The following is a 27947-nucleotide window of genomic DNA, read 5'->3' as shown; positions in this document are numbered from 1 at the left end:
CCCTGACAGTTTGGACTACAATACCCACCTCGCGTCAGACGCACTTGCGCCGACTCGGTTGCTTCAGTAGTTGCCTCCACTCCACCTTTCAATGTAAGATGGTGGTTTCTGTTATAACTAGGTAGCTAGCATCATTATTTGAAAGAATGGGCAAAGTGTTATCACTAAACAAATTATATTGAATTAAATCCATCACAAGAGGTATCCGGCCTATCAAATTGTACATAGAAAAGGCGACATAACCCCCACCCCGCCCATTCGGTGCGATCATCCCGGAGAGGAATTCCCAGCAAGAAACAAGACAGGGTGAGTATCCCACTAAACTACCGTAGTAAATCATATAATCTGCTTAACGATCCGGCCCCGGTGCGAGAGCCAAGTGTGACACGAAGGTGCATCCACCCAAAACCCATCGAGTTGTTGTCCGCCTCGGCGGGCTCCGGTTTCTTTAAAGACGAAAACCAGAAGCGATCTCCCCCAGTTTGTGTCGCTCCTCGGGGAGCTGGAGAGCGGCGGGCTCGGCCCGGGCAGCGCAGGCCGCAGCGGGATCAAACCCGCTGTCACCCCCCTGTATGGACCCCCACTCCATAACAACACCGTGTGTGTTTAAAGACGAAGGCCACGTCATCGTACGGTGACTTGGGTCGTATTGTGGCGACGCAGTGGGTGTTTTATTTCACTGGCCAGGACCGACTAGCCCGCTGTTTAGCGTTAGCCGACAGAGCCTCAGAGTCCTCCCCGCTACTTAGCTTCGGGAGCTAGCGAGGTTATTAAAGCATCCTCCGTCACCAGCTAGTTAGCTTAGCTGGGGCTTGTATGAGGTGGTAAACCCTGGCTAGTTAGCCTACTTGTGGTCAGCAAGTGGGCTAGTGCCGGGGCTAGCTAGTTAGCTAAGTTGTCCCCCCCCCCCCCCAGGTTGCAGGGGCTAGCCGCCGTAGCTCTGTCTACTAATAGGCGGTAGAAGCTAGTTAGCTAGCTAGTTAGCCTAGCGGCTAGTTGCAGGTTGAGAAGGCTAGCTATTTAGGTGATGTTGCTGACTACTTCCACCTCGTCAGCTAAGGCGTCATATGCCGGCTCCTGGGCAGCATAATGTCTGACAATGTGCAATCCGAAAAGTTGCTGTTCATTACACATTTTTTGATTCCAGCTTAATAAGTACAATCGCTTCCTTCAAGTTTTAATGACGTACAATTCAGATTTATATCAGAGCCACTTGTTTCATACCTTTTTAATTCGTGACCAGCTCATCATTCATACAGTTTGATTATTGATTGTAAACATTAAGACGGGCCTTTCAAAGGATTGGGATGTCACCATTCCCTTTAGTGTTCGCATCCGTGTCTTGTGATGACTTGACAAGTGCGTTGCAAAAAATAAATAAATATATTCTTCCTCATCCTCACTTTGCATTTTAATAGCGACGCATTGTCGATACCGTCTTTCGACTTTTTTGGGAGGACATTCAAAATGATACCCTTAAGATGACATTTTATCTCTTGATCATGTCTTAACAAAGTCAAACGGAGATTTCCAGATTATTTCAGCAGAGTGGGTGGGATGAAACACATGCCTGATTATTTTTCTTCTGGTGTCAATAGTCCCACTTCGAACAAGGGACATTTCAGGCCTTAGTCTGTTTCCTTGTCAGATGACCTCAGAACAGAAGGCACTGGGGCAGTAGGCTGTGTGGCTGATTTTCCCTGAGCATTACACTAGGAGGCAATCAACGGCTAATGTAAACATGCAGAGTCATGTGAATCCTGCATCTCGGATTTGTGCATCGTCACACGATGGCGTAGTGTAAGAATGTGGTGTGTGTGTGTGTGTGTGTGTGTGTGTGTGTGTGTGTGTGTGTGTGTGTGTGTGTGTGTGTGTGTGTGTGTGTGTGTGTGTGTGTGTGTGTGTGTGTGTGTGTGTGTGTGTGTGTGTGTGTATACGATTACCATGAAACTGAATCATGACTTGGATACATCTGTCAAAAGATAACGCGACGCGGCAATAAATTGAGAGACACTAAAGATCAATTCCTAATAGTACATTTAATTTCTTCACAGTGGATTACCACTCAATGACCAGTCAGTTGGACAAGGCCCCGTATTGTTTTTTGTTACTAATGCATGCATTGTGCGAAATTGTACAAAAGTGCTGCCTAGACTCAATATACATAGCCTACAATGGAGGCAGGTGGCTGATGCCCATTCATGTCAAGCAGTCGTGGGAGGGGGTGTGGTCTGCACTACTACATCCTGTCTGTACTTCCCTTTAATAGAGAACTCTCAGCAGGCTCCGCCTCTTCCGTGTTCTGGCCAGTGGCCGTGGTATTTTTAGCTGTCCTCTCTTGGCTCTGTCTCTAACCTACTCTTTACTCCGGTGTGTCAGTCTACCTCCCACTCCCGGTCTCTCTCACTCTCCCAGGCACTCTTTTTGCTAATTGCTGGTCTCTGTCATTCTCTCACGGTGTCACGTAGTCACATAGTTTGGTCATTGCCGCCCGTCGCCGTCAAAGGGACAGCAATAGAGAAGAGGTCTTCATGTTTTGGGTGGGGACACATCTGAATGCAGGTGGTTTCCTGGCAGATATGTCCTCAATGACAGGAAGGAGCCAACACTAAACCCTATCTTAACATCTTTTTGGTGTAGAATTTCTAGAAATGCGTAAGGCTGCGTCATTCTTTTTCTCGTTTCTTTGATTGGCTGACGAATCAAAATTTCATTGCTGAGGCTAGACATCTCGAGGTGCTTTGAGACTATATTAAATCGTTTTTTTGAAGCTGCAGGATAATTTGTCTATTCTTTTCTTTACTGCCAACTTTGCGTTGTGTCAGACTCGGTGGAAACAGATAATGCATTGTGTTCCATGTGTGTGTGACTGGAAATGTATCGAGTAGGCATTCACTGGGAAGTGGGAGTTTTCAAGCCTTGCTTTTACATCTGTCAGACAGTGTGAATGTGCGCATTAGTATAAGCGTTTGCACTTTGGTTTAACACTGTTAAGCCGTGTTATTGTAGCAATATTCGACTTATGGTGGCTGTTAGAATCAGGTGAACCTGTGTGGACCAATATTACAAAGTGCTGTTGAATTCTGTTCAACACATCATAACATACTTGGCCCAAGTTTGAGGACCAAGAAATGTTACACCCTAACAAGGAGTACACCTACCTTTTTAGTGGCCGAGAATTGGTCACTTCACAGATCTTAGTCTGTTTCTTGCCCATTGGCTAAATGGTTGGCCATGACAAGTGTTGTGGGATATGACATCTCTTATGTTGGCCTATATATTTCCCCCAATAAGATAAGCAGGTGTACCCCTTGAGGGAGTGATACATCTGTACAAGTGGCCGCTTAGTCACTGGTTTGCTTGATGGCTGTCTTTACTGCTATTGCTAACCTAGGATCACAGTCATTGGTCTCCTGCATTGAATTTGACTAAATTGCCGCGCTATTGTGATGAAGGCTAGCCCAACATACTTGCTTAATACAGGTGGGTGTTGTTGTCTTGTTTATTGTGTACGAAGAGACACTCTGGACTTCAACTCAATGGTGGGAACTGGTTAAACTGGGTGCCACGATTAACTTTAATAATGGGTAAATCCAATAATGATCATTTAAGAGTAAAGTTGCAGGCTTGTCGAAGAAAATGAGTCATATCTCACCCTGGTTTCAACCGCACAAATCTTTGTTTACCCAATCCAACACAAATGCTCATGGTCTTGTTCAACAGGGAATGATATGACTAATGACGTTTTTAAGCAATGCCTGAAGAATCGAATGGCAGACTTTATCACACACTCGCACAAACACGTAAGCAGCCCACTATCGTATCATGTATAAAATGTTATTAAGTTTTTTTAAAACAAAGAGTGGGCATTTGAAGCGTTCCCTTGCCACTTGCGGTATACAAAAGTAAAAGGTGAATAAAAAGGCATTCCCAGCTTCTAATGTTGACCCAAAATGCTCCTTTAACCCACATTTCCTTGTGATCTGCAGACTTCTTCCTTATGTTGGTGACACACTGCCTAGGCATATAGGCACAACACACATTTCCCCATGCAACCCAACTATCGCATTACCAATAATTCATGAGTCGTTATGAATGCAGGCCCATTACAGAGCATCAAACCGGACAACATGACAAAAGAATGTACTGAATAACTTTCCAAAGTAAACTCATCAATCATTGCGAAATGTAAATGCAATCGATTTGATTTGATCCTCTATAGCCATCAGGAGGTAAAGTCGGCTTTAAATCAAGAAGGGACCAAAAGATCTATTCAAATGATTGGTTATGCTGTCATTTGCTAGTGCATGTTGTCCCTCATCCAACCTTCCAGAGAATACAAAAAAATGGCATACTCATCCAAGGGATGACCTACAAAATCGAGACACCTTCCACTGTCCCAAAACCGTAAATTCTCTCCTTTTCCCCCGTTATTTATCGGCCTTGAGTTAAGTTTTTATATCTGTTTTTTTTTTTTATTACTACTTGTAATTGGCAGATGGTTTACATTATATAACCCCTTGTGCGTCTCTCTCTCTCTCTCTCTTTCATTTTCTCTCTTCATCTCTCTCGCTCTTTTTTTTCTTTTTCCTTTCCTTCCTTCAATACTCCTTTCAGCTGAGATCCGAACCTCAAACCCCAGCCACCCATCACCCCTCCACCTTGAGCGACTCCCACCTCGGCCCTCACACCCCGACCGGCAGACCCGTCCTCTCCCAGCCACCCACCCGTCCCGCCCCCCAGCAGGTGCCCCCCGCCCCCCTGCCACAGGATGTCCAGCAGCCCTGAGATGAAGGAGGAGTGCCACGACATGGAGTGTCCGCTGTGCATGGAGGCTCTGGAGATCGACGACGTCAACTTCTTCCCCTGCACCTGCGGCTACCAGATCTGCCGCTTCTGCTGGCACCGCATCCGCACCGACGAGAACGGCCTCTGCCCCGCCTGCAGGAAGGTAGGAGGGGCTCGTAGGAGGGGGCTCGTAGGAGGGCCTCGTAGGAGGGGCGTCGTGGTCGGGTCCGGAACCGTAGAGGAGGAGATGAGGGGGAGCGCTAGCCTCAAGCGATGGCTAGCCCTTAGGGAAGGCTAGCTTTTAGCGAAGGCTAGCTTTTAGCGATGGCTAGCTTTTAGCGCTGGCTTGCCTTTAGCGATGGCTAGCTTTGAGCAAAGGCTTGCTTTAAGCGATGGCTAGCTTTTAGCGATGGCTTGCTCTGAGCGATGGCTTGCTTTAAGCGACGGCTTGCTTTTAACGATGGCTAGCTTTTAGCGATGGCTAGCTTTTGGCGATGGCTAGCTTTTAGCGATGGCTAGCCTTTGGCGATGGCTAGCTCTTTGCGATGGCTAGCCTTAAGCGATGGCTAGCTTTTTAGCTATCGCTAGCTTTAGCTAGGGGTGTGAAAGCAGCTACTCTCAGAGGGTAGATGATAGGACAACTGACAGACCTCATTCGGTCAATTGGCTGAGAGATCTCCTTCTAGGTTTCCGCGATGGCTGCGGCTGGGTGAGTGAGTGGGTGTGTTCCCAACGTGGGCAGGGTATGTGATGTAGTTGGCTAATGACTCATTTGGAGAATTGTCAAAGATTGATTTCCCCCTTGCGTCCGCCTCTTTTCATGTGCTACTCTATCACATTTATCCAGCTGACGCTTTTATCGAAAGCGACCTGGAGTGCGTGGGAGAATATACATCCCAGAAATTGCCACGATCCCGCGAGTCCATTCGATTAATTACATCAGCAACTCCTAGTTCCTAATTGAGTTAGCTGTGGCTCAAAGCCAGGTGTGTTGTGAGGCTATGCACATGCACAGTGATTCAGATTCAGGGATCAGTTTGTTCTGAATGTCAGTTTCTATTTACACGCATCCCTCCTATCAAATATGTTTTGTCCTTGCTTTATAAAAGAAACGATTATCGAAATAAGTCTTATACATTATCAGACACCCGTCGTTCCAGCTAGCTTATATTTGTTGTTCCTTCTTTATCAATCAACCAATCATCTGAATTAGACTATAAGACATATTCTAATAGACACCAATCGCCTTATTGCTCCATAACCACACAGGAACGCACACACCGACCAGACATATCACACACCGACCGGCCGTAACGCACACCGACCGGCCGTAACGCACACCGACCGGCCGTAACGCACACCGACCGGCCGTAACGCACAGCGACCGGCCGTAACGCACAGCGACCGGCCGTAACGCACAGCGACCGGCCGTAACGCACAGCGACCGGCCGTAACGCACAGCGACCGGCCGTAACGCACGCACACACACACACACACACACACACACACACACACACACACACACACACACACACACACACACACACACACACACACACACACACACACACACACACACACACAGTGAGAGGGAGAGAGTAGAAGCCTTACAGATGTCAATCTGTAAGGCTGACATCTTGCACAGACATGGTCACAGACTCATCCCACTAACCAAACCCATAACCCCCTCCTTCGCCCCCCTCCAGCCCTACCCGGAGGACCCCGCGGTCTACAAGCCCCTCTCCCCCGAGGAGCTGCAGAAGATCAAGAGCGAGAAGAAGCAGAGGCAGAGCGAGAAGCGGCAGAAGCTCACGGAGAACCGGAAGCACCTGGCCAGCGTGCGCGTAGTCCAGCGCAACCTGGTGTTCGTGGTCGGCCTGTCCCAGAGGCTGGCCGAGCCCGAGGTGAGGGGGGCCGGGCCCAACCAGAGTCAAGAGAGGGGGGGAGGGGGTAGGATATTCAGGAGTGATCGGCCGATATATCGGCCGGGCGATATCATCGGCTGATATTTGTTTTTTTTTACGTGTATCGCGTCGGCCATTTTTTTGCACCTATATTTTCCCCGGGATGATTTATAGACAGTTCAATAAATGTTCATTTATTTTTACTTTTGACTTGTAACATTTGTCATCATCATTGTGTTATTTTTATTATGTCATTTGAGGGAGCAAAAGCATTATCGGCTCAAGAAAATCGGTATCGGCATACCGGTCATTGGCTAAGGCTGATGAAAAGAAATCGGTATAGGCCCTAAAAAAATCCATATCGGTCAATCCCTAATATTCAGTGGTGGTTGGGCTGGCTCCATGCCGAAAGGGGCTAGGTTTGACCCCCCCCTAACATCCACAGTATCGCTGTTGACCATCCATAACATGGATGTCTTTCCATGTTATGGAAAGACATAACATCCCTTATGGGATGTTCCCCTTATGGGGTTGATTCACATTTGATTCACATTTTTTGGGATACAGAGTTCGCTCAATAATTAAAGAGTCTTTTTTGTTAGTTTTTTGTTGGAATTTTATTATCAATATTCTTCTCGTTTTTTTTGCAGTGTACTGAATGAGGACTATGCAATGTCTGTTGGCTACCGCTAGTGTTCCGTGAGATTCCTAACCCATTCTCCCGCGGTGTTCCCACGTAGGTTCTCAAGAGGCCAGAGTATTTTGGCAAGTTCGGGAAAATCCACAAGGTGGTGATAAACAACAGCACGTCCTACGCTGGCTCACAGGTACCCCCGCCCCCCCCCCCCCTGCTGAACTCATGACCATCCACCCACCTAGGGCTGCTTGATTATGAAAAAAAAAAAAAATCATAATCATGATTATTTCGGTCAATATTGATTACACGATTATTTAAACGATTATTTGGGAGTTTGAAAACATGATGAATTTATTCAGCATTTCTCCCCAAAAAATTCCCAAATTCTATAAAACATTCAATGCATAAATAAATACGCTTAAAAAAAGATGTAATAACAAGAATAATCGTTTCCACATGATTACCCTAGTTTGGAAATCATTAGACGGAGAAATAGAAATCACGATCAAAGTGTGGTTAATTGCACAGCCCTACACCAACCACCGTCCACCGGCCCGGTCTAACCCCTTCCCCGTCCCCCGCCCCCCTCTCTCCTCTCTCCAGGGTCCCAGCGCCAGCGCGTACGTGACGTACATCCGCTCGGACGACGCCCTCAGAGCCATACAGTCTGTGAACAACGTGGTCGTGGACGGCAGGACACTCAAGGTAACGGTGTGCTCGCGGTGCCTCGTACACCAGCCCGCACGAGTTGCATTGTGGGAAATCGCCCGGCTTTCTTGTGACATTTCACCGAGCCCCCTTTTGGTCGTATCCAATCGAGCTCTTGGGAGTCCACTGAGTTCAGCGAGGTTTATCGTACGACTCGACAAACAAAGATGGCTGCGCCCGTAGAGAAATATATTTTCATTGTATCAGTGGTCGTTTGTATGTAAACACGATTTTACTTGATTACATTGCTGCTTTAATCCGGTCACGAACTTATACATTGCACGGCCTTGCTGTGCTTGAAATTCAATCAAAGGTTTTTGTTGTTTGTTTTCGAGCTGGTTTGCTAATGTAGCTAGCTAACAATTACAATGACTAGCCAAGGACTGTTCTCCCTCGACACGTCGTGTAGCGATGCCCACAAAGACAAACGGGAACGCTAGAAGTGCTACATGCCAGGAAATAAGCTGGTGTATGATGCATCTCAAACACACCATAAGCCCCGGAGCGACGACAACAACGCTACATGCTAATACGCTATGCTAAGCGGTAACGAGGCGGTCCGCTCGACCGGTTAGGAGAACGTAAAAGTAAAATAGTCGGAGCGCGTGCTCAGTTTGTCAATAAGGATAGGATGGAAGTAGCTCTACCCTAACGGATATATAGGAGTCTTCTAAACTGATCCTTTTTTAATTGGTTGTTGGCAATTTAATTGACATCCTGTCAACAGGGCTTAGTGTGAGACGGGAAGTCTCCACAATCTCGTCTTTCTTTGTAGAGCCCGACTGATTTATTTTTATTTTTATTTTTTTCCACACAGAACATGATGTTAAACTGTTGTTGTTTACGTAGATGCGCTCGCTTAAAGCATTAAGAGGTTCAACATGCGCAGTTCAGGATTTATAAAGATCTAATTACGTTTGTAAATTGCCAGCATTTCTTACATTTTCATGTATGCAGATTCCGATAAGCTTAAATCGATAAAATTGGCCAAACGATTTATTGGTTGCGCTCTAAGTCTTCCTTTTCCCCCTCTTGGCAGGCTTCTTTAGGGACGACTAAGTACTGCAGCTACTTCTTAAAGAGCATGCAGTGTCCCAAACCGGACTGCATGTACCTCCACGAGCTAGGCGATGAGGCGGCCAGCTTCACCAAGGAGGAGATGCAGGTACACTGGACGCCCTTCTGGGGTGGAGGTGGTATGGTTGTCATCGGTGCCCCCTCAAATACGACTCTCCAAATTAGGATGGTGTACTGGTCAACCCAGAATCTTATAAATCCCAGCTGAAAGCTTCTGGGTTTTGATTGCCCCCATGTCTACAGGGCAAGATGCATAACCCCAACCTGCTCTTTGATGTCTTGTATCTGAGTTCACGGCATGCCCCCATTTTGGTTAAGGTTTGCTAAATAAGAAAATGGTAATGGATCATTTGAGGCGAACTGTGCAAATACAATTTGAAGACCGTTTTTCAAATATGCTTTTCAAAGCAAAGTCAACACGGCTAGTTTCAACTGACTGTTGACTGATAATGTCAAATTAGTTTTCTTCGAAAATTAGTTCTATTAGTGACGGATATGTTTGTGTTATTTTCTTTATATATTGATCCATATGACGGTGGTTATAAGATAACATACTGTATCTACAGTGTCCTTCTAAAGGGCTGATTACGGTCCCATGTTCACACAACGCAAGAGAGTTACGGACCCCTTTACGTCCTTGCGGACCCTCCTTGCGCTCACCGCAAGGACACAACGTGCGCCTCCCAAATATTGTAACCCTAGACCATAAAGGTTCCCGACTGCGTGGAAGCGTCTGCGAGGTCCTTGCGCCGCGTGAACGTGGAACCATAATCGGCCCTTTAGACTCGCTGCCGTCAGAAGGCCTTCGTTCTGCGTCCGTCTCCATACAAGCCTCCGTGCCGTGTGTTTTTGTCCCGTCCGTCCGTCCCCAGGCGGGGAAGCACCAGGAGTACGAACAGAAGCTGCTCCACGACCTCTTCAAGAACACCGCCACGTTGCCACAGAGCGCCGTCGCCGGCGGGGAGAAGACCAAGAGCAAATCCGTCTCCTTACAGAGGTAGCCACCGCCACCCCCCCCCCCCCCTGTTCAGTTGTCCTCTGCCTGCTCTAATATTTGTGTTAATTAAATTAAGTCAAATGATTTTATGAGGATGAATCAAATCGAGAAGGCCGTCCTTCTGTCCTCAAGATCTTATTTTACACTAATTAAAATTGTAGCTCCTTTTTTATTATATTCTTACAGTCCTTTACTTTCTGCACGGACCCCCCGAATTTACCTGTGTTGGATTAATGAAGTGAATGTTATCTTACCGTCTCTCAACCTCCCAACCCCCCCCATGTCTCTTTCTCTCTCTCTCTCCCCGTCTCTTTCTCTCCCACCTCTCCCCATCCTTCTCTCTCCCCCGTATCTCTTTCGCTCTCTCTTTCTCCCCCCCCCCCCCCCGTCTCTCTCTTCCCCTCCCAATATTTCTTTCTCTCTCCCCCGTCTCCTTCTGTCTCTCTCTCCCCCCCCCCCCCCCCCCCCCCCCCAAAACCCTGTTTATCTTTCGCTCTGTTTTCTCTCTCCCCCGTCTCTCTTTCTCTCCCAACTCTCCCCCCCCCCCCCCCTCTAGGTCCAACAGCACCAACAACACAGAGATGTGGCCCTCCCTGCAGCCCCCGGACCAGCTGGCCGGGGGGCTGCTGTCCTCCGAGCCGGGGAAGAGCCCGTCGCCGGACAGCAGCTCGGACTCGGACCACCTCACCCCCGAGGAGGGGCTGGACTCGGACCCGGGGCTCCCCGGCTCCTTCGCCGGCCTCTCCTCCCACTTCTCCTCCAGCTGCGACCGTGCCAGGTACCCCCCCGCACCCCCCACCTGTAAAGGGTTCATCGATAACCACAGCGAAGGTTGTTTGGGCTGAGGCTTTTACCCAACGTTGGCATGTAGGGCTTTGACTCCGAACTTCGTGATTCGAATATAATTCGAATATGGGACCCCTATGGGACCCCCCACGTTTAAAGGGGCGGTGTTTAGGGCTGAACGATTAATCGAGTTCAAACCAACATCGCAATGTGATAGAACGCGATTTGCAAAATCGCAAAGGCTGTGTTTTGGTATAATATCAATTCATCTCAACACACAGGCCTGGCCTAAAGGAATGAGCAGTGCATATGTTGACTGCTTCCAATGTCGTGTTGGTCATACTATAGAATGATTTATTGCTTATTTAGAGAGTGATACGGAACAAAAGGAACTTTAAAAAGAAAAATCACACTCACACAGGGTGGCGTAATGTCTCCCCTATAAAAGAGGTAGGGTTTGCCACCCCTAACAACCACAGTATCGCTGTTGACCCTCCTTAACATCGATGCCTTTAACCTTGACCTTATGGTGTTGATATACATTTTTGGGGACACAGAGTTTGCACAATTATTAAGTAAGTGTTTTGTTGATACTCAAATGTCATCATCTCTTTTTAATCGCTTTTTTATTACTTTTTCGGCAACGGCAGAGAGTAACTCGAATCTCTCGGTTGTCGGCTCGAAGACGTGCAGTAATGTCTTTGATGAAATAACACCCCACCATATGTTTTTGTTCCCGTGCAGTCCCAGTGACAAACTGCCAGATATCATCAGTATCAGCAACAGTGATACCTCACAACTGGTAAGACTTTATTTTTACACCAAAAGGAACTGACCTCTTTTCACAGATCGTCAATAGCAGCTCAAACGCCCTGTCATTTTTATTATTAGGTCGTATTTATCACTGTTTAAAGTTATGGATGTTTAATGTTGTGAGCTGCTGCGCTTTCCTATTGTGGTAAGGCCCAATGTTCCAGTTGTCTTCTTCCTCTCCTATATTCACCCCCTGCCTCCTCCAGCTCCCTTGCAGTGACTCTCCGTCGCCCCCTCCTGGCCTGAGCAAACACAACCTGGTGATGCCCATCAGCGTGAGTGGGCTCATGGTGCGCTCCCCCTTCGAGGGCTCCTCCGCCGAGTCCCAGTCCCTGTTCTCGGACAACAGCAACTTCAGGCACCCCAACCCGGTGCCCAGCAGTGGCATGCCCGGCCTGGGGGGCTCCCCGCAGAACAGCTCCACCGAGTGGCCCACCGCCCCCGAACCACAGAGCCTCTTTGCCTCAGGTGTGTGTGTGTGTGTGGGGGTGTGGGTGTGGGGGGGGGTCTGTCTGTGTTTGTGTCTGTGTGTCTGTCTGTGGGTGTCTGTCTGTCTGTCTGAGTGTCTGTGTGTGTGCGTGTCTGTCTGTCTGTCTGTCTCTGTCTGTCTGTCTTTAAGTGCCTGTCTCTGTCTCTGTCTGTCTTTGAGTGCCTGTCTCTGTCTGTCCTTGGGTGTCTGTCTGTCTGTCTTTGTGCGTCTGTCTGTCTCTGTCTGTCTCTCTGTCTGTCTGTCTTTGCGCGTCTGTCTGTGTGTCTGTCTGTCTGTCTGTCTGTCTTTGGGTGTCTGTCTCTGTCCGTCTGTCTGTCTTTGGGTGTCTGTCTCTGTCCGTCTGTCTGTCCGTCTGTCTGTCTGTCCGTCTGTCTGTCTTGGGGTGTCCGTCTGTCTGTCTGTCTGTCTGTCTGTCTGTCTGTCTGTCTGTCTGTCTGTCGTAACGCATTGTAAACGACAGATATGGGGTTCTGAAGCTCGATTTGAATCATGACCAAGAGAACAATGAATTTGGGTCAACCTCGTCTTTCTGACTCCATTAGCTTTTCTAGAAATATGTTCGTTGTGCATTCACGTCTTCCTCCTTTTTGTATTTCAAGCATTTATCGTACGTTTGATTATCCCCAGCCTCCCTCATAAGTAGCTTTCCAATAAAACGGTTAAATGTAGCGTTACATTTAGCGTCAAGTCAACTGCTTAATGCTAATCTGAAATGTAATTAAGAAGAGGAAAGAAAATTAGAAAGATTATGAGCTAAAAGCAAAAGCAGGGCATCACGTTAAAAAACGTCTATAAACGTCGACCCCCCCCCCCCCTCATGTAAACACTGTGCCCCCCCCCCCCCCCCCCAGACACCATGCCGGTGTCGTCGTCCACGGACTGGCAGGCGGCCTTCGGCTTCGGCTCGTCCACGCAGCCGGCGCAGCAGACGCCCGCCGCCCAGAGCACGCAGGACGACGAGCTGGGCTTCGACCCCTTCGACGTGACGCGCCAGGCGCTGGCCGACCTCATCGAGAAGGAGCTCTCCCTGCAGGACAGCCCGCCGCCGGCCCCCCTGTCCCCGGGGCCCTTCTCCCGCAGCAGCCCCGCCCACGGCCCCGCCCCCGGCCTCCCCACGTCGCTCCCCGCCGCCAGGGGGGGCTTCGGAGGCGGCGCCGGCCCCCCGGGCATGCTGCCCCCGCCCAACAACCCCTTCCCCCTGGGGCTGCAGCACCGGTACTCCCAGATGCACCACCACCTCCAGAACCACCACCACCACCACCACCACCAGCAGCAGCACCAGCAGCAGCAGCAGCACCAGCCCCAGCAGCCCCACCCGCGACCCGGCTACACCTCCTTCAGCTTCCCGGTGGGGGGGGGCCACCACCACCACCACCTCCCCTCGCCCACGTCGTCCTCGTCCCCCTCCTCCTCCTCGTCTTCGTCCTGCTCCTCGTCCTCCTCCTGCTCCAACAACGTGGGCCACTCCCCCGGGACGGCCTCCCGCCAGCCCTGGTTGGCCGGGGGCGGCGGCGGCGGTGGCGGGGGCGGGACTATGCCGCCCGGCGTCGCGCGCAATCACTTTGCACACATGAACCACGCGGTCGGCATGACGATAGCGTCCTCGGCCCTGGAGAGCAGCTTCTTGGACTTAACGATGCCCCGACTGCACAGCACAGGCCTCGGAGGGATCGCCATCTCGGGTAAGACCCCTTCTGTACTTAAAGACGGAGAGCGCGGTTTGAGGGAACATGTTTATTGAGGTCCGTGTTTATTAGGGCTGGGTTTTGCCAGGTACCTCACAATTGAATTTGGCTCTTTAGGTCTCGATTCGATATTGATCCAATTGCTTCGATATCGATTCAATAATACGTGCAAATGACAAAAGTACCTAAATATTATATAGAATTAACCATTTCAAAATGAATTAACCATTTCATTGTGCTATGCCATTGTGCTTGAACTAGCAATAAGGGAATACAACATTGTATAGTATTGTTCCTGAGCTAAAGTTGCAGCATAAAGCAATAATCATAATATGGACTAATGTCAAAGGAGATGTACATTTAGGCATACTCACTTCTAGATTACAATGTATGCTTATTTTTTTTTTTTATCTATTTAAAAAAATTGTGCATCGAAATTGAATCGAGAACAAGTAAATTGCAGCGCATTGATGAATCGATATTTTTACCCAGCCCTAGTGTTTATGGATTTTTCGTTTAAAGAGGGTCATGACATGCCACCAGGTGTGGCTGTGATTAGCTGTTACAAGCCGTCTGGCACAGGGAAGGAATGATTCTCTAGTGACATCACAAGTGGGCGAGTCCCCCCAGATGGATGAAGGATCCTTGAGCAACGTTTGCTGCAGTCCACTGGGTAGACAGATCTGTCCAGCGCACATCTAGGTGAACACGCCCATATGTGATGAAAATCATTCCTTCCCTGTGCCAAAGGGCTCATACCAGCTTATCACACCCACACACCTGAAGGCATGACATGAGCCCTTTAAAAGATTGCATTCCATGTCATAAATTATTGCACCTTGACTCCCTCTGGGGATGTTATTAAAGGTGACACATTATACCACCAGGTGTGAGTGTGATTAGCCGTTACAAGCCCTTTTGAAAATCTGCCTCTTAGGTGGACACGCCCACTTGTGATGTCAGAAGAGGGTGATTTTCTTTTTTTTAAAAGGCTTGTAATGGCTAATCCCACTCAAATATGGGACCTTTAATTCCCTTTAGGGATGACTTCTTTAAACCCAGGAAAGTCTGTCTTCTATTCTACGTAGACATGAATAGCCAAATGTTAGGGGAGAAGCCTGATGCACTTTGGCGAAACGTATAGCTTTTGTCCAGCAGGGGGCAGCATATGATATGCTATCGTTGTCATCATCACACATCCATACATACACACCGAACACGCACACACACACCCCCATCAGTCTGAACAAGTTGATCTCTGGTCTTAATGTCTGCCTCATCACAAGCCCAATGACATGTTGTCCAGGATTCATTACCATTTAAAGAAATATCTTGCTCTGCAAAGCACGATAACTACCAGTCGGTTTTCCTAACCTACTGCCTTGACCTTCCTAATGACTGAGCCCTGAAGGAAGGCACTTTGTAATGACTTTACCGTTCGATGCAACATGGAAATGCAATCGTTTTCTACAAGAGGGCATTTTCTTAGTCTGGAACTGTTGGGATATTTTCAAAATTATGAATGATGAGGCTCTAATAATTTTTACCTTATTTATCTGGGATGATTTAGCAAGTTCTCTCAGGAGATGGTTTCTGCTAATGCTTTGTTGAAACCTTCTGGCGTCTCACTGCCAACCAGGAAGACATCAGCTGTCTGCTAACTGCACCAACTGAATGACGTCAGACCGCCATCTTGGCAGGGATGGTTTTGATATAAACGATTAGGATTGCGCAATATGACTCCAAGTTAGATTGTAGTCCATTACTGAATTTAAGTAGGCGCTCATGTTTCAGAATTCATTTTCTGCGACCCATGACGGGATTCCTTCGGGGTTTAATTTAGCCCACCCAGTGCGAGTTGGTGTTCAGGAATGAATAATTGATGGTACATGTTCACACAAATGGGTCATTTAAGTGTTGACGCAATGATGCGTGTGTACCACATGATTGTGTTCCAGATCGTCGCCCCCTCCCTCCCAGAGGGGTCCCCCCCCCCCCCCCCCCGACATTGCTCATGCAAAACCATCCCGGGTTCCTCAACAGTGATTGGTCACTGTGTGTGTGTTGTTCTGTGTGTGTTGCACTGACAATGGCCAGTCTTGCATGGGCGACCATTAGGCAGATGACGCTTTAATGTAGCAACCCCTTCAGCCCACTTAGCTGCTCCTTGACAACAATTAACAGTAAACTAATTAAGACCCCTTCCAACCACCTCCCTCTCTTTTGCGTCTCCAAACGTCTCCTACATCTGGATGGATTTGGTTGCCAGGAAACCCCAGTTTACACGACAGTGATAAAATGGCAATGATGAAATGGGGCATAAATGTTGGTCCTTTTTTAAGTACTTTCCACCCAACAAATGTAAAAAACTAAATGCCTTATTGTAGGTGCATCACACCTGTTTATTTAATGTCCTTTAGGTCTTATCGGTATCAAAATGATGGTCTATCGGCATTAGTTGGGATGGCTAAAATTTGAAAGAAAAATCTTCTTTACATGAAATTGGTTTGACTCGACAGTCTTTGACGCCCATCCTTTACGAATGCCTAGAGAGTATTATGAGAGTCTGATGTTTTATTAAACGCAAGACTTAAAAGCCGATGTTCTAAAGGCCGGTATTTTTTTTTCCGTTTGGCCCAGCTCATCATCCATATTTGAACAGATGCCCGCTACCTGCCCGTCTGGTATCATCTGTTAAGCAATCCCCCGTCACTGCTACTCTGTAGTCGGGAATCCCCCAAAACGTAATCCCCTCTGTTGCTTCCAAGTTCTACCCGGTTGGAACCCAAACAAAAGGATCACGGCTTGCTACTGTATCTCCATCTCCACTGGGCTCTCACGGTGCCCTCGAGCGGTGACGCTGTCATGGTACAGCAGAGCAGACCAGAGTCCATCGTTTAGGCTGGTCTGCTTCTCGTGGTCCTCGATGGACCAAAGATAGCCAGAGGAGAAGGTTTTGGGGTGGGTGTCATTTGGGGGGGTCCCTCAGTCAGTGTGCCTCTTCAGGGATCGCAGGAAAGATGGGTTTTTTTTGTAGTTTATGTCCAAATATTTTTTTGGCCAAACTTTTTTCTAACATGTCGGAACAAGTTTTTTTCTCTCACCCAAACACCAACCGTCTTCCTTTCTGGTTTAAATATGAGACGGCAGCTCTTGAACTGTGAGATATCTCAGATGAAACGCGCCCATTTCTATTTGATTAGGCGCTCTTCCCCCTCGCTTAATGTTATCACAAAAAAGCAGTGTAGACATTTGCTTATTAAATAATTAACCAGCATACTTTGGACATGTGTGGAATGAAATGACTCTGCCCACGTTCCTCTTTTATTTTTAAACCCGGGCTCCCGTCCAGAGCACATGAATTAAACATTGGTCTGTATGTGTGTTGGTGATGCAGTCACCGGTGAGAACCACAGGTGATTTGTTAACGCTGTCCACACGTCTATCACGATGTGGTACGAAATCGCAGGGTAGTGGCCTCGGAAGTCTTTCTGGACGAGGAAGGTTATTTTTTGTCTGTACCGCCTAACAAACCACCATCGTACCCATTTGTGGAACGCAATAACCATCAACATAATCACACGACAATCACAATTTCACACGGTTCTTGAGCTTCAAGCTGGCCAGTCCTGTATCCTTTTTTTAGAACAGGCTTGGAGACTTCATTTTTATGATTTTTATCCTGATATCGCCACCTGTTTCAATGACACTGTTCATTGACTGTGCTGCCAACTGCGCTGCATTACTCACCCCGCAATAATAACCGTTAAAGGCTCAGCAGAGCGTTATGGCCATCCTGTCTGTAGTATCTCATTTGCAGCCCTCATGCTTGTGGAAATTGATGCCCACGTCCAATTCCGGGCTACGGAGCCGTCTTGGTTGTTATAATGAACCATGAGTGCATATTGAACAGGCTCTCATCTCCAGATGATCACATATTTGCCTAATGGGACATCGTTTAGACCTCCTCAAATGAGCCACAATTGCCTTTTTGGATTGTCTTCCATGGTCGGGCGCTCGTTACATGAAACCGTGTCGTTATGCAGACATAATCGTTATGTTATGTGTGAGCGGATCACGCATTTGGGTCAGCCGGCGTCCATTCATTAGACGGGGCTCACCCCCGCAGGCAGAAGAAGACATTTTACCTGCAACACCTGTGATTAACGACATGGGGGAGACGCATTGAGCTGTCAATCTCGATCCACTAATTATAGTATAGTGAGGAGAACATGGCCAGAATGCACATTTCCCTATCCGTCTAGGCACACTTTTAAACCTATTTGAAATCCAATTGAAATGCTGCTGTATTATAGAACATTCCCTCTTAACGATGCATTTGACCTGAGATTGGTCTGCAGGGGGCGCCAAAACGTATTTTAAAATCCTGGCCTCCTCAAGCATAAGGAAACATCTTGGCCTAAATCTCTTCAACAATCCATCCAACCACTTCCACCATTAGATATTGGTGTCCGGTTTCATCCGTTGGCTATCGGTGACATTGAACGTGAGAAGGTTGTGACCCGTGTTTACATTGTGAATCCTGATTGGTTAGAAACGCACCAGTACAGTGCTGTGCTGACGGTACTCTAGTTAATGATGTCCCTCACCCATGTTCCATCGTGGCCTCTCTGACGTCTACCACCATGCAGAAACGCTCCCGTGTTTCACTCCATACTAGGTGATGAACTAGGGCGGCTAGATTATGCGAAAAATTATAACAACGATTATTTTGGTCAATAATGAAATCACGATTATTCAAACTATTTGTACAAATTCAGAAGAAAAAAAATAAATAAAAAAGAAGAGTTTGAAAACATGGTGCACTTATTCAGCATTTCTCTCCGAAAGAAAGCTAACTGAGAACTTTAAAATTCCCCTTAAAATACACAAAATGGTCAAACAGAAAATATTTCTCTAAAACATTTAATGAATAAAGCAAATATTCAAAAAAAAAGTTGATACTCAATTATATTAGTTTGGAGATCGTTTGACCCACAAATCACTATCAAAATGAGTTTAATTACACGGAGCTATGTTGAACCCTTATTTACAGTCGCTATGCCGCGTCCGAGAACGACAGTATGACGTCCTTCTTCGTTCAGGTTCACCGTTCATGCGCGACGACGTTGAACGAGGTTTAAGGGACCCTCCCCGGCATGTTCAGAGCCATCCCCCACGCGCTCGGTTCCGGCAGCACTCGTCGTGTCTCGGCGTGACGGAACGGCGAAGGCTCCTGTTGACTCTGGCGCTGCTCAGCCCAACGGATGGCCGTTTTGATGTTTAGAGACGGGCCCACTCTCTGCTGCCGGTGGACAGAGTTTGATTACTGGGGTCCCGTCGTCCTGCAATTACCCCGAGCGAACGGGGACGACAAACATTCATTTAGTCAGCTATATCAAGCCTATTCAGATGGCTTCGATTCCTTTTTGAGCATTTTTTTTCGACACACAATGATTTTATTTCATCAAGGGTCGCGTTTAGCTAATTATGTGCCGACTCCATCAAGTAAAGCAGTGGTTCCTATTTACGGAAATGCACGGATTGCCACCATTCTCCGTTCTCCAAACAACGGTGCGCTCTACACTGACCCCGTACTGGGGCTTAGCGATGGCAAAGGCGGCTAGTTTCCGAGTGCGGTCGCAAATAAAACGAGCACACACCAGGAATGGCCTTTCCTGTGTTGCCATGGCGAGCCCCCCACCCCCAACCCTCCCTACCGGGCTCCTGTTTGGGAACAGAGATCAAACAGCCCCTCGGACCACCCTGCCTGAGCGGTCGACGGCCCCCGTGTGCTCGGTCAGCAGGATAATGACTTTCCATTTGTTTTCATCCCGCAAACAAGACGGGATGTATCACAGCCGAAACCACAAGAGCGGAAAAAACCGCACTACCCCCGCAGAACAAACACAGACAAAAAACACCTGAAAATAATTGTGCTGATAAAAATAGTTCTGTTAAAGATGTTACACCCACTAGGCGGCCGGAGATTGCTCCAAAGCAAAATCCCCCAAACCTGATTTTCAGGTGTCATGCTCCTGATAAGATGCTGTTTTTCTATCCTGGTCTCTAGCAGTTCCGGGCTGCGCATGTAATCGTGGACAGGTAGCGGCACATCCACCTCATGGCGTGTTCCCACCGTACGGTTCGCGTTTCCGCCGCCAAAAGTGGGCGGGGTCCAAAAATAAGTGCGCTTAGCCGTACCTATTTTTTGGTACTCCTCCGCTCGGGTACCAAGCGGTCTGAAAGGGTGCCAAAAAGTTGGTCTTGTGTGTGCAACATTGTGGCTCTTTGTTTAAAGCGTCACGTTTTTCTTTTCATTGAGTTTATTAGCAGTCTACACTGATGGGTTGCTATGAGGTCACGATGCTTACGTAGCTGCCGCGGCTATCGCCACCCGGTTTAAACCCCCGCCCTTCCATAAGGGTACTGTCGGCGGTGGAAATGCGAGCCGTAACTGAGCTGGGCCAAACCGTACCTTCACTACTAGGCCGAGGCGTGCTGGGCTTTAAGCGCACCCGCCGCTGGAAACGCGCCAAAAAGGCACAGTCCTGCTGGCAGCGACCCGGGTTCGATTCCTGCCCTTGTTCCTGCGCTGCATGTCCTCCCCACTATCTCTCGTACCTTCCTGTCCATTTCGCTCTATCCCTAAAGCATAAAAATGCAAAAAACAAATCTTTAAAAGCCCTTCTTCTTGTGTCGTCCCCCCCCCCCCCCCACAGAACACAACGGGTCTGACGACGGGCTCAACGTGAAGGAGTGGCAGGACGGCCTGCGCGCCCTCCTGCCCAACATCAACATCAACTTCGGCGGCCTGCCCAACTCCTCGCCCTCCTCCTCCTCTTCCTCCTCCTCCTCTTCCTCCTCCTCCCTGAACGGCGTCAGCCACAACGCGGGCCCCCCCACCGCGCTGGGCTTCGGGGTCGGGACCACCAGCTGCTGGGAGAACACAGCCAGCTGGATGGACCCCGCCATCATCACCGGTAGGAACCCTGGAACCACGATCCCCCCCGCCCACCCCCGTCTCCCTGGTGCTCCCCCCCCCCCCCGTCTCCCTCTGTCTCCCTGGTGCTCCCCCCCCCCCCCCCCGTCTCCCTCTGTCTCCCTGGTGCTCCCCCCCCCCCCGTCTCCCTCTGTCTCCCTGGTCCCCCCCCCTCCATCTCCCTGGTGCCCTCCCTGTTGCCCCCCCTGTATCCCCCCTCCCTGTTGCCCCCCCCCCCCCCCGTCTCCCTGGTCCCCCCCCCCCCCCCTGTTGCCCCCCCTGTCTCCTCCCCCCCCCCTCCGTCTCCCTCCGTCTTCCTCCTCCCCCCCCTCCATCTCTCTGGTGCATCCCCCCCCCCCAAGTCCGTCCACCACGCTTTCTTCGTGCCGCGAGCGCGATGCCAGTCCGCCCCAGCCCCTTAACGACGTGTGTCTGATTCGCTGAGTCACTTCGGATAAGACCATCTGCTGAGATGATTAAACCACCCCCCCACCCCCACCCCACCCCCACCCCACCCCCACTCTACCCAGCTCCCTTCCCTACCTCCGTTCCCAGGGATTTATCACCCCCCCCCCCCCCCCCCCCTCTAACCTTCTCCGCCGCTGGAACTTCAGTCGCGCGGCGAGTTTTAATGCGTCTGCTTATTATGGGGAGTGTGGGTTTACAGTGTGGCAGCAGCACGGGCGTCGCGGCGTTTAATCCACTTAAGCATTCCCCCCCCACCCCCCCCCACCCCCCCCCCCCCAACACCGCCGTTACCTGGATCTATCTTTACCCGCCGCATGCATAATGCAGCTCCCCTTTCCCGACGCCCAGGGGTCACACGCGGTGGTTCGGGAGACCGTTTCCTCGGATACATAACGCTAGTCGCTAACAGTCGTAGCCGCAACTCGCTAACCCTCTTGATGGGTGGTCGAGATGTCTCGTTCACCGACCGCACGAGTTGCAAAGAGGGGAAATAGCCCAGCTTTCTTGAAGCATTTCACCGAGGCACGCCCCCCTTTTAGTCGTTCCCAGCTCGGGATTCTGAGAGTCCACGGAGTGCATTGAGGTTGACCGTACTACTCGTACAAACAAAGATGGCTGCCCCCGTAACACATTGCTGCTTTAGTCCGGACAACAATTTATGCATTGCACGGTCTTGCTGTTTGTGCAATTCAATGTTAAAGTTCAGGGCTAAAACTTCAGGGCTCAATACATTGTACACATTCCCTCCTGGACAACTTTTCGACAGACACAAATCTTTCTTCCTTTGAGCAAGAAAGATTTGTGAGCTCGAAAAGTGAGGTAGGGAAAACAAAGTGAGGGAAAAAAAACAACACAACTTTCAGGGCTTAAAGTTTAAGCCCTGAAAGCTGTGTTTTTTTTTTTTTTTCGAGCTGGTTTGCCAAAGAGGCTAATGTAGCTAACAGTAACCCAGATGCCCACAAAGACAAACGGGAACGCTATAAGTGCCACAAGCCAGGAAATTACTTCACAAGAGCATCTCGTGCAGGGTGGTGTATGATGCATCTGGAACAGTCCATAATGCAGGGCCGGACCCAGCCTTAACACAGCAAGGGGGCCGGAACCCCCACCAGGAGACGCATACATAATAGCCCATTCATGCTCCGCTTCGGCGTTTGCGATCGATGCAAAGTAACCTGGTTGAATCATCGGCAACGGTCGTCACGGCAGCACAATGGGCCCGCCTCGTCACCGGGGGAGGTGTGGGGGGGGGGGGGGGGGGGGAAACAACGCCCGACTGAGTCAGGTCTGCCTGCGTGGGGGATCCTGAAAAGATGGCCTTGGGGAGCGTTTGCGTGGTTTTATTTCAACACAAACAAGCTTGTGTCATCGTTTCGCCACCAACCAATCCTTTCATGGCAGCCTCTGTGTATTTAAATGCTATTTTGTGTCGCACAATCCAAGAACGTTTTCCGTTGTCGCATGGCGGGAAATCCTCCTTCGACCCGAAACGGAAGGCTTTTGTCTTAGGTCCCAAAACAAAACCAGAGGAAGGTTGCCAAAATTCATTCATTTTTATCAATGATTGAAATAATATTGAGTTTGTCATTCATTGACGACCCACAGAAACTGAGTTGTGTTGTCCAGAGAAAGATCTGCATCCATGAGTGATGATTAAGCAGCGTTTGGGAGCAGGGTCTTAGCCCTGGCCTCGGCCATAAGCCAGCACAGATAGTCTGTTATTTTGTGTTGCGCAATCCAAAAGCATTTTCTGTTGACGCATGGGGACTCCTTCGGCCCCGAAACATACGACTTTTGTGTTGCACAAAACAATAACAGAGGAAGGATGAGAAATTCTTTCGTTTTGATCAATGAATGAATGATCTTTTTCATTTATTGACGACCCACAGACACCGAGTTGTGTTGCAGTGAAAGACCTGCACCCATGAGTGATGATTTAGCAGTCGTTTGGGACCATGGTCTTTGTGGAAGGTGAAGGAGAAAACCCTAGGGGGGGGGGGTGGTGTAGGTGTCCTTGGTGAAGCCTCAGGAACAAGGCCTTGGCTCCAGACCCTGATTGAACAGAACTTGGACAGCATTCATCACAGAGAATGAACCTCACACACTTGATGCAGCCAGCACAGTCATTTTTTTATCACTCCGCACTTACATTCTCAAACACATTCATTCAATCACATTCACTAAATCACCTGCATTCTCTCACTCGACCAACCCGTTCACTCGCACATTAACTCACTCAGGTTTATAAATTCATGCTCTCACTCAGGTTTGCACATTCACTCGCTCACTCAGGTTCTCACAATCACTCACTCTCTCCCTCAGATGCACACATTCACTCACTCATGTACACACACACACACACACACACACACACACACACACACACACACACACACACACACACACACACACACACACACACACACACACACACACACACACACACAGTGTGATGTCAGCAGTTCCAGGTGGACTGCTCAGCTCCCCGGCAGCTGTCAGGGGGTCAGGTGACTCCCTCCCGGTCACTGTAGTTACTTTACCCCCCCCCCCCCTCCCTCCCCATGCATCCTTCTCTCCCTGGGGTCTGAGAGACGATTCACAGCCTCTCTGTCCGTGCCTTCAGTACCAGCCGGCCCACATTAATCTTGCTGTGTGGTGTCCAGGCGGGGAGGTCAATGGACTGGGGGCGGTCGATGGCTGATCCCTGGAGGGCTCGCGTTTCAGCCCGTTTACTTATTCATACTTTTTTTTTTTGCAGACAGTGGAATTGTCCCGACGATGGTAGTACCGTAAACAAACACGGACGCTACTGTACGCCAATTTCTGCTTGTTTTTCTTCCCGGTTTGTGCCGGTGCCAAGGGACGTCCCGTGGGGGTTGGGGGCAAGGGGGGGTCGGGGTAGGGGGGCTTGTTGTGCCTGACGGCAGCCATGTTGGGAGAGGACATGTTGATCAGAGTGCGACACCAACGGCGCGACCTCACGTTCCCCTTTAGTCATTCACACCGCTTATTCAAATTATTTAGTCCCACAGACACAACAGTTTGAATTAGTTACGTTTGTTACGTCCTTACCTGGAGACCGGTGACGGTAGGGGCGTGGTACCTCTCTGGGGGACGCCTACAGGTGCACATCGGGACTCAAACCCACGACTTCATCCTCTCGGACGACGTGACGGATGAGAGCCGCTCTGCGTTCGCACGCTGCATGTGTGGATTTGCTAACAGCTAAAATGCTAACGTTGTTCCTCTCTCTGCCCCCCCTCCCCCCCCCCCCCCCCCCCCAGGTGTTCCGTCAGGCAACACGGCCAACGGCCTGGACTCCCTCCACGACGACAACCCCCCCCACTGGCTCAAGTCCCTGCAGGCGCTCACCGAGATGGACACGCCCTCCGGCCCCGCCCCCAGCCCCGCCCTCAGCTCCGCCTCCCTCGCCCCCCCGCCCGGCACCACCCCCGCCGCCGCCTCCAGCGGCCCCGCCCACCACACCCAGCAGCAGCACCCACACAGCACCCACTTCGGGAGCCACATCCCCCTCCACAGATTAGGCTGGGGCTCCTACCCGCCGCTGCCCCCCGGGATCCCCTCCGGTCAGTTCCTCTCCGGCCCCCCGCCGGGCTTCCAGACCCCCCCCTTCAGAGCCGCGGTACAGAGCCAGACTGAGCTGCTACAGAACGCCGCCATGGACCGGCACTAGGACCCAGAGACTCGCTCCGACACCCCCCCCCCCCCCCTGACATAGGACCTCCCAGTCATAACCCATAATAACCCCCCCGGCGAAACACTCCCACCAGACCCTCTCGCAACGCGCAAACTGGATAAAACTATTAATGAAAAATGATTTACATGCCATACTTTTTCTTTTGGTTTCTCCTTCTTCTCCTCCTCCCTCCTCATCCTCCTCCTCCTCCTCCTCTGTGACTCCTTGTGTTTCTGTCCACTCTCTCCCAGGTTGGTTTCAGTTGGACCCGTGACGTGCCACAATCAGTGATGCTTTAGGCGTGAACGGATCACGGCCAAAACAAACGTCTAAAGGCTTGCTTTTAGCTCGCTAGGACCAGCTTTCACGCTAGAATTGAACGTGCCCGACCTTTGACCCTAAAAGATTAGCGATTTGACCCCCAGGAAGACGATCCCCTCCGTGGAGAAACACTCTGATCTGCTCATCGCTGAGCGGGGATAATTATCTTCTGTGTGTGTAAGGATTCTGCACAGATAGATCAGACGGCAACACATCGACAGGATCAAACGAAAAATACAAATGTAGACGTTTAAAAACGGCAACAGCGCGACTCGGCTAGAAGAGTAGAAGCGGTGTTTCTAATGCATTGTGGGTCTGTGTGTATGAGACGATAAGGAGTAGCAAGGAGATCTGGCTTTGTGACCGAACCACTCCTCCCCATCCCCACTTATACTTCCATCTCACGGCCAAACCTCTGCATCAGAGCATAGTGCCTTTTCTAGTCCCTTCCTGCCGGTGCGGCGGTCGTCGGGTGCGGCGACCGTAGAGGGATTGCCTTTTTCGCGAGTAGACTGGGTGAGACTTGTTCTGACCGGGGGCGGCGGCGCTAAGACGCCGCCCCCGGTCCAGCGTGAGGTTAGAATCCGTGCCACTGTGTGGCGCTCGTTTTGTTGCGCTCGACTATCACTTAAAACGTAAAAAGAAATACCTCGCCCTCTGCCGCCGCCCGTTCCCGACGACGACGCCACCGATCCGACGTCGGAAATCTAGAAGCGATTCCGAAGTCGTGGGTTTCCCGATATCCGGAGGCGAGGAGAGAGCGAGACCGACCATCGGTTAAGAGTTGTGATTGACTTCGGAGCACGATGCAGTCTGGATGACCCCCGTCAGCCAATCAGATGACGTTCTGACGAGGCAGGGAATGGCCTGCGTTGCGACGTTTTTAATTTCGGGAGAGTATGTATCGGCTTCGTTGGATCGGGTTCAGCGTAGTTTAAACGGCCAACTGAAGCAACCGCTCATGAGAGAAGACGGTCACCAAGTTTTCATCTCATCACTCGAAACATTTTTGATTTGGTTTCTATGGGTCTTGCGTTTTATTTCCTACAGAAGGACCGGTCCACCTGCAGTATTGGATTTGAGAAATAATAAAAATGGGTTTAATAAATTGGCAGTCTTAACGATGGGGAATTACGTGATGCTAACAAAACAAGCTTAATAAAGGAGAGCCGAGTTCATCCGCGATTCTGGGAGCCAACAAAATACGACAAACTAAATCTTAAAATAAAAAAATGAAAACATTGCAGCCGTGTTGTTTGTTTCATATTCATCTCAAATGTGTTTATTTTTTTTTTGTGCAATTGATTTTTAAGTTTTATTCTTACACTCGACAGGTAGTGCTTCAAAGTTGAGTCCTCAAATTCATAATTTAGCAAGGATTCGTGGTAACTACCCGTGATTAATCTGTAAGCCGTGAAGATGGTCGTTAATTATCGACTAGGTGTGGGCAAATTAATTATTTATCTTGCATTTGAAGCAAACATTAAGAGATAATTATCAGTCTTGTACACATTAAACGTTGCATACTTGATAGTTTATTTTCGTTTTCAGTATTTTTCTTCAAGGGAACTATATATATTTGTATTCATTAGTCAAAAATAAGGTTGGATCACACAAATGTAAGATGTCATGTCTTTTTTAATTGTATGCGTAGGTAGAATTCTATACATAACTCAACATTAGTTTAATCCAAAGATGTATTATGAAACCAAGGTTTTCCTTGATGACTGAAAATGATCAGGTGGGTGATTGCGGGGGAGAATTGATTCCTGTAGAATACCTGACCTAAAGAAAACTAATGCTCAAATTAACTAATGGAAAAGGCTTACCTCTATAATCACCTAAAGGTGGAACTGACCTAAGTAGGCTGATGTGTTTGGGTGGACTTAATGCTGCCTATACTGAAACACTTTATTTTCCAGTGTGTAGTGATGACAAACTACATTCACTGTGGAAACACATAATTGGTAAGTGGTAAAAACAGGATTTAATATCATCAGCAAACCTCTTACTTACACAACTAATGAACCCTGAACATGTTTTGGCAACATGTCGGTGAAACATTTCTAGGTTGGGGGGGGGGGGGGGGGAAGCACTTATAATATTGTTTAACTCATTTTCTGCTCCAATGCAGTGTTTGTCCAGCCTTGAATCCTTAATATCTTCCACCAGTTCAGCAGCTCTTGACTCGTATGCAACGGTTCCACAGCCGCTCGCGATATTTCCTCTTACTCTCGCGTCAGGATCCACTGAATCCACTTTATTTACCTACCCGATGTCTGCGGTCCAAGTCGTGGGTCCTCATTATGTGGCTTCAAAGGTTTCATTCAACCACACTTCTACACACTAGAGAAAAACACCAGCCGTATATCATGTACGACAATGGACAGCGTTAGTAAACACACCGATGGATTTATTTTGTGATTTTACATTCCACAGTTGAACATTTCCTTTTTTTTTCTTTAATTTCCTATAATGTATTTTTTTTTTACTCAACACACATTACTGATGTTAAAGGTTGATAGATCCTTTTTTTAACTTTTTCCAACCGTCCGTTTCCCATAGTTAAAGCTGCAGTATGTCCGTCGTCAGAA

The 27947-nt window shown here is 49.0% G+C and overlaps 1 protein-coding gene across 1 annotated transcript; it reads left to right on the top strand.

Annotated features, from left to right (window-relative positions):
• Positions 1 to 53: 53 nt before the first annotated feature.
• cnot4b (CCR4-NOT transcription complex, subunit 4b) lies at positions 54 to 26597 on the top strand. The gene is made up of 13 exons (XM_030353147.1): positions 54 to 306; positions 4618 to 4951; positions 6495 to 6692; positions 7433 to 7519; positions 7933 to 8034; positions 9077 to 9202; positions 9987 to 10111; positions 10668 to 10889; positions 11642 to 11699; positions 11917 to 12178; positions 13052 to 13882; positions 20608 to 20868; positions 24620 to 26597. The coding sequence occupies exons 2-13, from the start codon at positions 4772 to 4774 to the stop codon at positions 25027 to 25029; spliced, it is 2862 nt and encodes a 953-aa protein (XP_030209007.1). The 5' UTR covers positions 54 to 306; positions 4618 to 4771; the 3' UTR covers positions 25030 to 26597.
• Positions 26598 to 27947: the final 1350 nt, after the last annotated feature.

The sequence above is a fragment of the Gadus morhua genome, chromosome 4 (genome assembly GCF_902167405.1).
Source record: "Gadus morhua chromosome 4, gadMor3.0, whole genome shotgun sequence".
NCBI lineage: Eukaryota > Metazoa > Chordata > Actinopteri > Gadiformes > Gadidae > Gadus > Gadus morhua.
The sequence above is the reverse complement of the archived record's forward strand: the minus strand, read 5'-3'. Positions and strand labels throughout refer to the sequence as shown.